Below are 16,490 nucleotides of genomic sequence, written 5' to 3' on the forward strand. Positions count from 1 at the left end.
GGGCTGAGTGGGTCAGGGACACAGACTATCTGCTGGGAGTCTCAGTGGCTGATCGGTGAGTGAGAGACCAATGGGGCTGAGTGGGTCAGGGACACTGACACCAGCTGGAGAGATTCCACTGGCCAGATGTGAGACAACCAGATGATCACAGAGAAAGTTGTGCAAGTGGATGATGGTGCACACGGAATATACAAAGTCCTACTAATCTTTAATGGTATTTTTCTTTAGAAAAAAAACAAAAAACCCAACAACTCATTTATGTCAATTCGAAACAGCCCGGAAACCAACCTTTATACTGAAAATTGGTAGTGAAGGGGAAAGTATCTCATTTAAGCATGTCATGCTTAAGAAACATCCTCTTATTTGATGAGCACAGTTATCATTACATGCACAAAAAGTCATAAAAATCCTAAAATCACCTTTTTTCAATTTTGAGTAAAATCCCTAATTCCAGGTGGTGATCCTAAGTGTACAGTAAACCCTCATGACAAAGGTGGATGGGAGACTACGAGGGGTGGGCCAGGCTGCCACCATCTGGCCATGAAGGCCCACCAGCAGTGACATGCTCCTGGGGAAGGGCTCAGAGCAGGAGGCACCACCGATGGAAGACCCTAGTGAACCTGAATGGAGGCAGGCCTCTGCAGCTACCAACTGCTCAGCTTACAGAAAGTACTGGGTGACGAAAAACAAGTGAAGCCACACACAACTCCTTCCAAATGTGAGGAACGAGAGACTTAGTAGCTTCTCTAACAACTGACCTGGTTATTTCAACAAGTCCTAACATGAAGAAAAAAACAAGAAATGGGAGAGGACAGAAGGGAAGAGATACCACATCAAGATGGCCCCGTGGGGACAGTCACTGGGACGCTGGGAAGGTGATGTGACCTGGGTTATTAGAGGAGATGAAGGAATAACTATGAATTCTGTGAGGTGTCTAATGGACAAGGTCATGTGACAAAATGGCCTTGATTTTAGAAAAACCATGGACGTCGTAATAGTAGCCCTGGTGACAGTTGGAACCCTCCAGCTGCTCCTGGGAAGAAAGATGCTTTGGTGTCGAGGACAGTCTAGGAATCCCTCCAGTGCACTTGAACTCTGCCCTCCAGGGGTGCGAGGAGTCGGAACCGACTGGCCCTCAGTGGATGGGTTTGGGTTTATTCAGGTCTTTAGGGGTAACAACAATAAAACTAAATCACAGTAGAAATGAAGAGACAAGGGAAGCAAGTGTGGCACAATCTCCTGGAATTTGGAGACTGGTTCTTCATAAGTGTTCCTTCCATTTTTGTGTAGGTGTAAAAGCTCTCATCATTTTAAAAAATAAAGGAAAAAACTTGTGAGAGAATGTTATCCTACATACAGTGGGACACTACTTCCCAAGGTTCCTAACTGACTTCGCTCCCATGGAAATTTGGGGATGTGTGAGAGCTCCTTTAGCAAGGCAGCCAGGAGCCCCACAGGGTAATAAAAAGCTTCCCAATTTACTCCTTATCACTGGGGCTTGTATGCAATAGAGGCATTGTATGCATTAAAGGAGCCCTGGTGAGCTGTGGGTTAAGTGTTGGGCTGCTAAACAGCAGGTTGGTGGTTCAAACCCACCAACAGCTCTATGGAACGAGTAAGCGGCTGTTCAGTCCTAGACCCTGTGGAGTAGTTCTATTCTGTTCTGTGGCGTCGCTATGAGTCAGAACTGACTCAACCATAGTTTAGGTTCATTTGTATCCAACATGTGCGTGCTCATTATGGTGATAAAGCTTACCAATTTGCTGTTGTTGTTGTTGTTGTTAGGTGCCATCGAGTTGGTACTAACCCATAGCGACCCTATGCACAGCAGAACGGAACACTGCCCGATCCTGAGCCAACCTCACCACTGTTATCATGCTTGAGTCCACTGATGCTGCCACTTGGCTAATCCATCTCACTGGGGGTCTTCCTCTTTTTCTCTGATCCTCCACCTTACCAAAATGATATCCTTCTCCAGCGACTGGTCCCTCCTGACAATATGTCCAAGTATGAGAGACAAAGTTTGGCCATCTTGGCCTCCAAGGAACACTCTGGCTGCACTTCTTCCAACACAGATCTGTTGGTTCTTTCGGCAGCCCATGGCACTTTCAATATTCTCCTCCAACACCACAACTCAAAAGCATCACTTCTTCTATGATCTTCCTTATTCACTGTCCAGCTTTCGCATCCATATAAGGTTATTGAAAAATACCATGGCTTGGGTCAGGCCCTCCTTAGTCCTCAAGCTGACATCTTTGCTCTTCAACACTTTAAAAAGGTCTTGTGCAGCAGATTTGACTACTGAAATACGTCATTTGATTTCTTGACTGCTGCTTCCGCGAGTGTTGATAGTTGACCCAAGAAGAATGAAGTCCTTGACAACTTCAATCTTTTCTCCATTGATAAGAATGTTGTTTATTGGTCCAGTGGTGAGGAGTTTTGTTTTCTTTACATTGAGATATAATCCATATCAAAGGTTGGGCTCTTTGATGTTCATCAGTAAATATTTTAAGTCCTGTTCACTTTCAGCAAGCAAAGTTGTATCATCTGCATACTGCAGGCTGTTAATGAGTCTTCCTCCAATCCTGATGCCACCCACGTTTTTTTTCATAGAACCCAGCTTCTCGTATTATTTGCATAGTATACAAGTTGAATAACTATGGTGAAAGAAAAACTTATCGCACACCTTTTTAAATTTTGTAACATTCAGTGTTCCCATGTTTTGTTCGAACAACTGCTTCTTGGTCCAGGTACACATTCCTCATGAACACAATTAAGTGTTCCAGAATACTCATACTTTGCAATGTTGTCTATAGCTTGTCGTGATCCACATAATCAAAATCCTTTGTGTAGTCAATAAAGCACAGGTAAACACCTTTCTGATATTCTCTGCTTTCAGCCAAGATCCACTGGACATCAGCAATGAAATCCCTCAGTCCACAATTTAAGTCACACCAAATCAAACACGAACTCAGAAACTAGTGCGAAAGATTTCTTTAGACAGAAAATCACCATCACGTCACCCTTGACCTCTGCTCTCTGGGAAGTAGACTTTCTGGATGGTGGCTGGCTTGCTTTCTGACACTGGGGGGAGTGTTCGTTTGGTCCTGAGTGGGAGACTCAGAGGTAACCTGACTTCTCAGGGAGACAATGGGACTCGGACCACACTCAAGCAGTGGATAATACCACAGACCCTATGCGAAGACCCGCGGGATCTGAAAACCTCCCTGATTGCAACTCTGTGATGATCAAAGGGTTGTCGGGAAGAAGCCTTGCTCTGGAGCCCGTGCACGCCAAACACACCAGCAGCCCATCACCACAGCTCTGGAGCATGGATGTCTTCTTTTGAATGTTCACTCTTTGGAGAAGTTAAGTCTAAAACAATTTCTTAAAAGGTATCACAAAATTGGTGGAAATTTTAACAACCTTGTGTTTTTATTAAGTGCCCTCTATTTGGTTCTTTATTGACTACGCAAAGGCTTTCGATTGTGTGGATCATGACAAGCTATGGACAACATTAAGAAGTATGAGTATTCCAGAACACTTAATTGTACTTCTAAGAAATCTGTACCTAGACCAAGAAGCAGTTGTTCGAACAGAACATGGGAACACTGAATGTTTTAAAATTGGGAAAGGTGTGAGACAGGGTTGTATTCTTTCACCATACTTATTCAACCTGCATGCTGAGCAAATAATACGAGAAGCTGGGTTCTATGAAGAAAAACGTGGCATCAGGATTGGAGGAAGACTCATTAACAACCTGCGATATGCAGATGATACAACCTTGCTTGCTGAAAGTGAAGAGGACTTGAAACATTTACTTATGAAGATCAAAGAGCACAGCCTTCGATATGGATTACATCTCAATGTCAAGAAAAGAAAAATCCTCACCACTGGACCAATAAACAACATTCTTATCAATGGAGAAAAGATTGAAGTTGTCAAGGACTTCATTCTTCTTGGATCAACTATCAGCACTCGCGGAAGTAGCAGTCAAGAGATCAGACGACATATTGCACTGGGCAAATGTGCTGCACAGGAACTTTTTAAAGTGTTGAAGAGCAGAGATGTCAGCTTGAGGACTAGGGTGCGCCTGACCCAGGCCATTGTGTTTTCAATAGCCTCATATGGATGCGAAAGCTGGACAGTGAATAAGGAGGATCGTAGAAGAATTGATGCCTTTGAGTTGTGGTGTTGGAGGAGAATACTGAAAGTGCCATGGACTGCCAAAAGAACCAATAGATCTGTTTTGGAAGAAGTGCAGCCAGAGTGCTCCTTGGAAGCCAGGATGGCTAAGCTTCGTCTCTCCTACTTTGGACATATTGTCCGGAAGAAACAGTCGTTGGAGAAGGATGTCATGCTGGGTAGGGTGGAGGGTCAGAGAAAAAGAGGAAGACCCCCAACGAGATGGATCAGCCAGGTGGCATCATTGATGGACTCAAGTGTGGCAGCGGTAGTGAGGTTGGCCCAGGATCGAACATTGTTTCATTCTGTTGTGCATGGGGTCGCTATGAGTCGGTTCCGACTCGATGGCACCTGACAACAACAACAACAACATTTGGTTCTGAATCAGAGATCCTATATAGGGTTTCTGAGGAGTGGCTGGTGGGTTTGAACCACTGACCTTGCAGTTAGCAGCCACAACTAGGACTCCTTTTCATCCTTGGGGTATATGTGATTGTGACAATATTTTATATTGAACTGGTCAGGATGCTATATGAATGACTTTGTTGTTCATTTCAGATCAAAAGAGTAGACTTTATTTGGAATCTCTGCAGGCTGACATTCTAAAAAGGAGGTTCCATAAGACAATAAAGAATCTAGGTGTTGTACTGTGGGTTAATGCACTGGACTGGAAGGTCGGTTTGAACTGTAAGGTTGGTGGTCCACACTCACCGGCCGCTCCTCTGAAACACTACACAGAGTTGCTATGAGTCAGAACCAACTAAATGGCACTGAACAACAACAACGGCAAGACCATAAGGGATCCCAGGTAGGTCAGTAGTTAAGCTCTCAACTGCCAACCTGAAGGTCAGTGGTTAGAATCCACAAGCTGCTTCATGGGAAACAGATACCCAGTCTGCTCTGTAAAGATGACAGCTTACAGGTTTGCTGTGCATTGGAATTGACCAAGGGCAGTGGGCTGGGTTTGGTACAAGACCCTGGATAATGTCCACTGGCTTTGGAACAACAGGAGTGCTGCCCCAACAGAAACACCAGAGCTAGGGAGGGTCTCACCAAAGGAACCAAGCAGAAGACGAGTGTAAGCATTTTCCCATGAAGAGGAAATCCTAACCGAAGCCTTCCAGATGTGGCCCGGGCGCCTCAGGATTCCTACGAGCACGCTAAGCTCCAACACAGGCTTTCTGTGGCCTGCGGTTCAGCCACACACTCCACTCCTCAAGGGCGCAGTTCAGCCCCAGACCAGCCTGCCATCTCCACCAGGGCGCTGGGAATTCAGGATCCTGGTGTGGCGCTGTACAGGACTGCTAACCACAAGGTTACCCCACACAGGGCACCATGAGTTGGAAGTGACTCCAAGGCGCTGAAGAGATGGGGCCCTGGTGGCAAAGCTGTTAAAGTGCTTGGCTGCTAACCGAAAGGTCCCTTCTGCAAGAGAAAAGTGAGCCTGTCTTCTTCCACAAAGCCTGAGACCAGGGGTGGGGAATGCCTGGTCCCTGGGCTGTGTAAGGTCCATAAAATCATTTGGTCTGTCCCTGCTCAGGCATCCACAGTTCCAGCCATCACATTGTTGTTAAGTGCCATTGAGTGGGTTCCGACTCATAGCGACCCTGGGACAGGGTTTCTGAGGAGCAGCTGGTGAGTTTCAACTGCGGACCTTGCAGTTCAAACAGAGCTTGGGGTCCAGGGTTTTATCTTACAGTGCCACACCAGGATTCCACTGTTGTTGTTGTTGTTAAGTGCCTTTGAGTCAGTTCTGACTCATAGAATATTTTGATAGGGTCTCCGAGGAAAAGCTGGTGACTTTGAACCACTGGCCCTGAGATCTAAAGGTCTTTTCAGTCCAGTGTGAGTTAATTAAGTATTTGACCCCCAAAAAAAGCAGACTAACTTTAAGTAGGTAATTTTGTATGGCCTGTAAATGATGTTATACATTTTGGCAGAAAAAAGGTTCCCCACTGGTGCTTTAGAACCTTGGAAACTCTATGGGGCAGTCCTACTATGCCTATAAGATCTGTATGTGTTGGGTCTGGCTCACAGCAATGGGCTCAGTGTGGGGAAAATGTACGTGTTTGTTTCCTGATCTGTATTTTAAAACACCAGCTCAATGAAAGTGGAAACATTCACAATTAAAATACAACTTTCTCCTCAAAGTAGCATGGATATGCATAGGATCCGTTTTTGCTTTTTTAACCCCCAAATATCACAATGTTTTGGAAGGAAAACATCTTATAATGCTTTTGTGTCTCATTGAAAATATCCAATAAGCAACTTGGGTTAACAAAGTCCGAGAGGGGAGGGACGGGCATGGTTTGGTCTTGTGTGCAGGGCGCTGCTGCCCCCACGTGGGCCCTGGGCAGTGGCGAGCCTGGCTCAGGGAGTCTGCTGGCAGGCACCGGAAAACAGCTCCAACCGTGCAGTGCAGAGGTGAGTTCTGGTTCCTTCCCATCATGTTTCAAAGACAGCCCATCTCCCACTCCTACTGACCTCTCCTCTCACTTCCTGAGGGTCAACAAAAGCTCCTAACACAGAGCTCAGACCACCCCACGGGTTTTTGTTGTTGTTGTTGTTGAGAAAGATAAAAGCAACGTGGCCTCTGTCTCATATTCACCGATCTGAGGAACAAGGGCTCATCTCTAGGTAAGGATTCTACATTAAACCGAGGACAGGTCTGGCTGCTCCTAGACTGTCATCAGCAGAGTGTTGGAGGGAGACAGAGCGGAAAGAAGAATGGGGAGACCTGGGGAGGAAGGGAGAGGACGGCAGGATGGGTGGTGAGGAGACGGGAATAGAGAGGAGAACAGAGTGCTTGCCGGGAGCAATGAGATTCATGGGCCACATTCCTGCTGCCATCGGCCATCTCAGGCTGTCAGAAACCATTCAGACCCCAGGTGCAGAGCTGAGAGGGGAGGCCCCCGTGCCAGGCTCCCTCCCCAAGCAGCGGAGAACACTGGTAGTGACACAGGACTCAACTGGGCCATGGAAGCAGCCCCGCCCCACACCCACACTCGAGTCCTGGGATGCCGCACGGCTACTCACATCGATGGCGTCCCTCTCGAAGATGCGCAGCTGTAGGAAGAGCTCCAGCTTGATCTTGCGCTCCTGAAACAACTCCTCCATCTGCGACTGGGCCTCGTCTAGCTGCTGCAGCACCGTCTCGATGTGGTTGATGGAGCTGTTATGCGGGGTCTTGTTGCTGGAGATGGCCGAGTCCCTGGGGGTGCGCAGCGGGGTGAGACAAACAGGAATTGAGTGAGAAAGTCTTGCATTGTTAGGTGCCCACGGTCAGATCCGGCAATGCGAGCGACACTTCAGGGGAAGAGAGCTGGCAGGAAGCTGGACGGCCTGCCTCAGAAAAGGGAAGAGCTGCCTTCCACAAACAATATTCACTCCTTCCTCTGACAGTGCCTGCAACTCCGGGACTGTGGAGAGTCTGTCTGCAATTTCCTCCATGTCAGACCCAAACTTTAGGCCAGTTCTGTGGGTAGCCACGTTTCTCTGTACGTGAGACAAATGATACCTGGTTTGTGGTCATGGCGGTTCAGAGGTGACACACCAATGTGATGAATTAAGCTTAAGTCAGTGACTGGTGCCGGTCCCTCTTCCAGCTAAGCAAACATCCTGACAGTGAGGCATCTAGACAGAGGAGTCTGCCACAAGAGGGAACCCTAGCAAACCCAGCACCGCCTCCCAGCCTTTCGGAAACAAGGGGCACTGAGTGAGACCCGGATCCAGGTCAGCCTGAACCTGAACTTGTCTCCCTCACACCATCGAAAGGCAGGTGCTCACAGTCTGGGGGACGTGGTCCTCCCAAGGTTAAACCAATCTGGTTCAGAAGTGTTAGCAGTGACTAGATAGGTGTTAAAAAAGAAGAAAAACCCAACCATAACCAACAGAAGGTAGATGCTGTGGGATTTTCTTAGCTAATATGGAGACCTGGGGGGTGCGCAGGTTCAGTGCTAACTGAAAGGTCACCAGATTGAGCAAACACAGACGCTTCGTGGAGGATAAAGCTTCTGTAAAGCAGCTCTACCCTGTCCCCCAGGAGTGAGGTCTGGTGTGGGGTTTACTGTCCCCGTCCCCTAGAAGTGGGGTCTGGTGTGCGGCTTACTGTCCCCTGTCTCCCAGGGCCCTAGGAGTGGGGTCTGGTGTGGGGTTTACTGTCCCCGTCCCCTAGAAGTGGGGTCTGGTGTGGGTCTTACTGTCCCGTCTCCCAGGGCCCCAGGAGTGGGGTCTGGTGTGGGGTTTACTGTCCCCGTCCCCTAGAAGTGGGGTCTGGTGTGGGTCTTACTGTCCCCTGTCCCCCAGGGCCCCATGAGTGGGGTCTGGTGTAGGGCTTACTGTCCCCTGTCCCCCAGGGCCCCAGGAGTGGGGTCTGGTGTGGGGCTTACTGTCCCCTGTCCCCCAGGGCCCCAGGAGTGGGGTCCGCTGTGGGTTACTAGTAGTGTTGTGGTAAGGGACTTGTGGAGGTGAAGACAGCCCGGCAGGAGGGGTGCCCACCTCAGCTGCTGGATGAGGTCCTCCCCCTCTTTGATGACGTTGACAGTCCCTTGCAGGGTGCTCTGCTGTTGCTGCCCGAAGCGCTTGCTGAGGTCCTGCACCGCTTCCACCGACTCAGCGTACACGTCGTCCAGGAGTTCCTTCTGTAGCTCCTCCAGCCAGGTCCACAGCTGGGGGGACAGTGCGGGGACACGGGGGGACGCGGCGTGAGCGCCCAGAGAGACACGAGGAAGGAAGGGGCGGGCGGCCGTCCCAAACAGGGACGCATGTATGCTGAGAAAATAAACAGGCAGCGCCCGCCGAAGGGAACTGTCACCGAGACAAAGGAAGGGGAAGGGAAGTCCCTCTTTCTAAGGCTTCCTCTGCTGCATCCAGAGGGCAGTGGACATGACAAAAGACCCCCTCCTCCCCCGGCACAGACAGACAAACGTCTATTAGGAGCATTCTAGAGAAGAGCATCTCTGTACTCTTATTTAGCTGATGGAGACGCATTGCATTTTTAGTATAGGTACGACAATCTGTATTAATTAATTATTGTACCACTCCTGGAAGGCAGGTGCTCGACAGCTCTAGACAAGGCAGCACTTGGTGAGGTAGGAGAAAACGGCTCTAGGCTGGCCACCTTGAGGGAACCACCCACACCAGACTGTGGCCAGCCAGTCCCCAGGACAGCCCCACGCTGAAAAGCCTGCAAACTTCAAAACACTGGTGGAACACCTTTGCTGCTGCTCAAATGGCCTTGCTGGGGAAAGGAACTGCCTCAGGCCTGACAGAGCTGGGGGACCAGCGGTGTCTGCCACGTCCTGGACGTGCAGCGATGCCTTCCATCTCTGGGTGCCACTCGGTGGCCGAGGAGGCGAATTAGTGAAGCGGAAAGGCTCTAGTGGTTTGGAAGTGGTTTGCATATGGAGGAGTTTCTCTGTTTCCTGGGATGAGACTGATCTCCTATATTCGGCATGCGTCACCTCCGCTATGGCTAGACAAAGGGCAGCAAGCCCAGTGATTTCCTTGGACACCTGGCCCAGCAGTGGCCAGCCTCTGTGGTTACTACATCAGAACTGCACTTGCAAAACCAAACTGGGTCTGCATGTGGTCTCGAGTTTCCAAGCAACTCTCTCACAACAGTGCGGTCTCATTGATGCAACAATTTAAGGTACACACTTGGGCAGGATCTGACGTGTGTATGCCCATGACAAGATCCGCACTCTCAAGATAGTGAACACAGCCCTCACCCCAAGTTTCCTGTGCCGCTTTGTGACAACCCGTTCCTCTAACTGCCCCCCTCGCCCCTGCTGACCCAAGGCAATCACTCAGTTGCTTTCTATCACTGCTGCTGATCAGCCTGCGATTCCTAAAACCCTTCTACAAGTGGAATCCTATTGCTCTTCTGCTGGCCGGATCTGTGTAATCTGAGGTTCACCATACTACTGTGAGCATGCATTCCTACTTCACTGTTGAGCAGTATTCTGTTGTACGTATACACCACAATGCTGACAGACATCTGCATTATTTCCAGTTTGGGGGTCATTACAAATAAAGCTGCTATAAACATGCTTGTATACATCTTCATATAAACCAAAATCTCACTGTTATTGGTATACAACTGCATTTTAGGGTTTCTGAGACTCAATCTTTACGGAACAGCCAGCCTTAGCAATCTCCTGCAAAGTGGCTGGTGAGTTTAAACCACTGACTTTGCAATTAGCATCCCAACACTTACGCAGAATTACACTTTACTTGGATAAACACATACCGACAGATGGTATCATATAACCCAAAACCCAAAGCGGTCTCTGATGCGTCAACTGTGACTCACAGCGACCCTACAGGACAGAGCAGAACTGACCCATAGGGGTCCCACGGCTGTGAGAGAGCTGTGGGGGACCAGTGGAACACAAGGAAGACCTCCCGGCCCCGGCCCAGGACACTGGCACCAACAGTAGGCTCAAACACAACGGGCAACTATTGTGAAGACGGTAGCGGTTCTCTCTGAGGGTCACTAGGTGTCAGAACCAACTGGGCAGCATCGAGCAGCAACAAGGGAGCTCTGGTGGCCCTGTAGGATAAGCACTGGACTGCTAACCACAAGGGGAGGTTTTCTGCTCCTGTACAGATTTACAGCTTCAGAAATCTTATACGGTGGCGACGAGTCAGAATGGGCTCTAAGGCAGTCCAGAGAGACTCTTTCTGGAAGTGCATTGCCACATCTTTCTCCCACGGAGCGGGCAGTGAGTTCAAATGGACAACCTTTGAGTTGGCGGCCAGGCTATGCTGCCAGAGTTCCATCTGAATCACAGAGGAGGTGTGCACGGGACTGTCGCACCACTGAATACTCCCAGCAGCGGTGCCTGAGAGCTCTCAGCCCTCCTTACCAAGCCAATAAACTGGGGACCCCCAGCCATTGTGAGGCTAACAGCCTCACCCACCGACTGAGGGCAGGGCAAAGCCTCGCTGACCTCTTCTGAGGGTTTGCTGGTAAACACGGAGTCCGTGACGACAGTGCCAGGGGGTTTCAACAATACCAGCTTCTGTTTCTCCCGACCACCACAGAGAACCAACTGAATAAAGTCAAGTTTACAACATCAATTTCACACCACGGTGTGTTCACTGAGCAATGGAACACACACACAAATCTATATTGTTCTTAGGAGGTCACAAACACCTATAGGTACCAAACCCAAAGGAAGCCCACTGCCACCCATCTGGTTCCAACTCACAGCGACCCTACACAGGCTTTGTTGTTGTTGCTGTTATGTGCCATCTAGTTGGTTCCTACTCATTGCATCCCTGTATAGGGTGTCTGGAACGACTGGTGGGTTTGAACTGCTGACCTATTGGTTAGCAGTCCAGTGTTTATCCTACAGCACAACACCAGAATTCTCATAAAGTGTTTTTTGCTGTTGTTATTAAGTGCTGACAAACTGGTTCCAACTCAGCAATCCTGTATAGGGGTTCCAAGGAGCAGCTGGTGGGCTTGGACTGCTGACCTTATGGTTCACAGTCCAGTGCTGACCCTAGAGCACCACACCAGGAGTCCACGTAGGATTTATGAGACTGTAAACCTTTATGGGCACAGAAAGACTCAACTTTCTCCCTCGGAGTGGCTGGCTGGATTTGAACTGTCGATCTTGTGGAGAGCAGTTCAGTGCTTATCCTACAGTGGGCCAATTTTAATATACAATTCTGACAGCACATGTATTATTTGATGACGTTACTCAGGTTCCTAAGAGGTAAACAAGGCCTTTGTTTGCTTTTCTCATGTTAATCACACAATTTTTGTGACTCAGGTAGCACATTCCATAGAGAATTTTTAGTAAAAGGAGTCTTGGGGGGCGGGGGGGGGAGGCTGGTTCAGCGTTTTCACTTCATAGACTAAGAAGATGAAGCCCCAGGTAGGGAAGGTAACCTGGCCAAGATCACACTCTCAGTGACAAAGCAAACATCAGAACACACCGTGTGTGTCCACATTTTACTTCATGATTGATCACCTATGACGCTCGGTCTCACCTGTGTGTGTGGGGCCACAGAGCAACATGGCTCCCCTCCCCCAATTTTCATCAAAATTCTCATGCATGTTACAACTATGAGGACCCTTCAAAAAAGTTCACAGAAAACTAGAATTAACAGATAACGGCATTTTCCTCTGCACTTTTTGAAGCTCCCTCGCCTGTTCATTAATAAGGAGGAGCGCATAAGTCAGTGAGGCATCTTCCCAAGGGGTTAATCCGCTCTGGTTATGTCACTGTGCATGGCAGAGACGGTACGGTGAGATTTTGGGCAAGGGGACCTGGGCTTAAAGAAGGCTTGAATGAAGCGTTAGCTGTGTGCCCTAAGGTGTCACTTCATCTCAGACGCAGCAGCGAAAGCAGGAATCCTCACCAACCCGCCAGCAGAGTGCAGCGTTATGCAAACATCATCACCCTAATTATTGGGATGGACTCAAACTAACTCAACAGTCAAGACTTGTGCCAGCTCAGTTGCTCGGAGCAGTGATGAAGCAGAACAGATATTTTACCAAAACACTGCGCTAAGAGTTTTCAGAGAATCAAAACATTTAACTACAGACTCTATGATACATACCCCGGGGGTCCCTGTGGACTGGAGCATATAACCTGCCTTGAGCCTACCTGCTCTCCTGGGAACACCTCGCCCTCTCAGTGAGCCCCCTAAGACTGCACAGAGAACGTGGCTGTCTGTGACAGGATGCATGGCTGCTGGAGAAATGAGAAACCCTTCCTTTTCCTCTAAGTCCATTCTTATCTTTCGTCTTCAGACACCCTCCTTCCTGTAGGAGGGGGCAGGCTGAGAGCTGCACAAGGACAGGTGTGTTCCCTGACGATCACCTGTCTAAAGGTACACCCGGTAGCAACTTCCTAGGTGAAGCATGGTGGCAGGGGAACCCAAAGAATCCTGTCCCAAGGCCCAAGGCCCAGGCCGGTGAGTGCACCGATTTGAGTGCTATGTGCAAACATTCAGCACCACAGGATGTCCTGAAATCTGGGACGCCCCCAGTGCATCTCTTCTTACAGAATGATCTAAACAGAATGATCATCTGTGAGGAGAAGGGTACAGGGAAATCTATATAATACAGGACTGAGGCCCCATCAGGTGGAAGGAGGGGGTCACATGAGAATGCAAGCTCCTTGTGCACTAGCCAAACCTAATCAGTTGGCGTAAGTCACTTCCCACTTCTGGTGGCCTCATGTGTCAGGGCAAAACTGTGCCCATAGGGTTCTCAATGCTGGGAGCTTCCTACAGTGGGTTGCCAGGCCTTTATTCCAAGGTGCCTCTGGGTGGAAGGCTAGTCTCCAACCATCTGTTTAGCAGTCAGGCGCATAAGCACATGCACCATCCCACAGGAAGTTAGATGTGATGCAGCCCATGGGGGCATCTAGCTTTAGTTACAGTGAAGAATTAGGTTCTGAAGACATTAAAAGAAAGTCATAGTTCTCCTTTAGATTTGTTGGCAAGACAGGAATGTAAGTTTTTGAAGAAGCTCATTAGAAAAACACAGCAAAATCAGTACAACCGCATTAATTAAGATAGCTGGTAGAGAATTTGTATGCCTAGAACATGGGCCAGAGTCCTGGTGTGGTGCTGTGGGTTAATGAGCAAGGCTGCAAGGTAGCTCTGAACCACAAGGTCGATGGATCAAGCTCACCAGCTGCTCTTTGGAAAACCTATATAGGGTCACTATGAGTTGGACTGACTTGACAGCACTTAACAACAACAACAACAGAACATACATTATATGAAGAATGTGGCATGGCGTATTGCATTAGGCAAATCTGCTGCAAAAGACCTCTTTACAGTCTTCAAGAACAAAGATATATATCAATTTGAAGACTGATCCAAGTCATGGTATTTTCAATAGCCTCGTATGCAAGTGAAAGTTGGACAATGCATAAAGGAAACCCTAGGAGAATCAATACACTTGAGTTTCGGTGTTAGCAAAGAATATTTAAAGTGCCATGGACTGCCAGTAGAGCAAAGAAATCTATCTTGAAAGGAGTGCAACCAGAATGCTCCTCAGTAGTGAGGATGGCGAGACTTCATCTCTTTTACTTTGGACTTGTTGTCAAGAGGGCCCAGTCCCTGGAGAAGGACATCATGATTGGGAAAGTGGAGGGTGAGCGAACAAGAGGAAGACCCCTAGAGATGGAACGACCCAGCGCCAGCAGCAATGGGTTCCAATATAACGGTAATTGTGAGGCTAGAGCAGGACTCAGCAGTGTTTCCTTCTGTTGTGCACAGGGTCACTGTGAGTTGGAACCAAGTCGACGGCATCGAGCGACAAAGACACCTAAACTAGTGCAGTAGGAGGAAAGCTGCTAGAATTGGTATTCTACAGAAACGGTTTCCCCTGGGTTCGGGGGGTGGGGGGAAGTGTCATGAGTATTTGTGGGCTAACCTTTTATCTCCCCTCTGACAGCATTTTTTTTTTTTTTTTAATGAATTGATTCCCAGCCACATCCTGATACATGGAGGCACCTGTTCCCAATGCCTGCTGGCCTGTGGAGTCAGCGAAGAGCCACAGCTACGGAAGAAACACATAGGGATGATGGGTCCTGGGATCACATCACTAAAAAAAGAATAAATGATGCTGCCATAAGAGCAGGGGAACATGTAAACCACGATGTTAAAATACCAAAAGACCTGCTCCCCTTTGGAATTAGTGTCGGGTTCCGCAGGAAATGTTCTCATTCTATCTGGAGGAAAAAAGGCTCAGATAAAACAACTTTCGTATCATCTGTGAAAAAATGGACACACATCGTCATTCAACTTGAGCCAGGCAAAGTCTAGTTTTCAGCATTTAGAATGGCTCGTGCCGTATTTAAAAGATCCCTGAACAAAGGAAGGAGAAAAAGCCTCTAAGGATGCTTATTCTATTTTTACCATGACATTTCCGACCGAGAGCTGTCAAGTGGATTTTGACTCCTAAGTAGCCGACAGGACAGGACAGGACAGGGCGGAGCTGCCTCCAAAGAGTTTCCCTACTCTGGTAGCAGAGTGGTTACAAGTTGGGCTGCTAACCACAAGGTCAGCAGTTCGAAACTAGCAGCGGTTCCATGGGAGAAAGATGAGGCTTTCCGCTCCCGTAAAGATTTACAGCCTAGGAAACCCTGTGCAGGGTCGCTATGAGTCAGAACCGACTCCACGGTACTTAACAGCAATCTTTACAGAGCAGACCGCTGTATCGTCCGCTTTTGGAGCTGCTGATGGGATTCAGATGGATGGCCTCTAGGTTAGTGACCAAGTGCTTAACTACTGGGCCAAAAGGACTTATAAACTTCGTAAGGGAGGGGGAGGAGGGAGACATATCTGTGCGTGCTGCTAACTTACAAGAGAGATAAAGCTTCGCCCAGCAGAAACACGGGAGCTACATGCAGTGGGTGCTCACAGCATCACGATGATTTGAAGAGAGCTGAGTGGATGAGGCAGTAGCAGAATGGTACAACACTGCCCCCTAGAGGCCCTGTGGATGGGGTCTGCACAGCCCCTGCTGCGTAGACCAGGGTGCTCCATTGAAGAGAACTTGAACCTGGCCCACACTGGGCTGAAGGAGCCTGGTCCTGAGACTGCTGGGCTGGGGGTGAAGTGGTACAAAGACATGGTATAGTTCTGGAACTGGAGACCACCACCAGGCTGGGTCTGATCTGGGTACCCCATTCATGCTTGTGTACTGAGTGGGACCTAATGCATAAAAACTATTGATGAAGCCACCACAGCAGGCTTCCAGTGAACTCTGAGGGATGCAGGCCCCGGGAAAGGATTGAGCTGCCAGTACATTAAGTAGGGTGTTAGGATGGAGGGTCCTTAGGGTTGTGGGCTGTTGCTGCTCTCAGGAAGGTGAGGCACAGGCTGAACGGAGGCTACAAGTGTATGTTTGCTGGGAGGTGAGGCCTGTGAGGAGAACAAACCATGCCTGATGCAGGCCCCGTCCATCCCATTTACGTGTGAAAATGAGTCCCCCAAAATATATGCTGTGAAAACCCCCTTCCAAGACTAAGATTCAACGGAAATACTCGCTCTAATTGGTGACCACACACATCACCGATGGGGGGAAGTGGGGTAAAAGCAGCAATGAAATGGCAAGCTAAGCCCTACAATGTTCAGTGGACTTCTGTGGACCCAGTTGGGGACATGGTTGGCAAACAGTGTGAAGAGACCTAGGGACTCTTGGGCCCAGAGTCAGTGGCGTGGCCACGGAAGATTCGAGAGGAGAGTGGAGCTACCGGCTGATGCGGAAGAGAGGACATATGCACAGGAGCACCCACACTTGCAGATGATACCCATGTGACCTGGAC

At 48.9% G+C, this 16,490-nt stretch overlaps 1 protein-coding gene across 1 annotated transcript in view; it reads right to left on the reverse strand.

Annotated features, from left to right (window-relative positions):
- The window catches only part of TRIO (trio Rho guanine nucleotide exchange factor), a 275,442-nt gene that overhangs the window by 157,208 nt on the left and 101,744 nt on the right, over positions 1–16,490 (reverse strand). The window contains exons 11-12 of the mRNA XM_006874154.1: positions 8,683–8,852; positions 7,222–7,396 (exon numbers count right to left, since the gene is read on the reverse strand). Coding sequence (XP_006874216.1) covers positions 7,222–7,396; positions 8,683–8,852 — 345 coding nt within the window. The remainder of the gene's footprint in view (positions 1–7,221; positions 7,397–8,682; positions 8,853–16,490) is intronic.

The sequence above is a fragment of the Chrysochloris asiatica genome, unplaced genomic scaffold (genome assembly GCF_000296735.1).
Source record: "Chrysochloris asiatica unplaced genomic scaffold, ChrAsi1.0 scaffold00264, whole genome shotgun sequence".
Lineage (NCBI taxonomy): Eukaryota > Metazoa > Chordata > Mammalia > Afrosoricida > Chrysochloridae > Chrysochloris > Chrysochloris asiatica.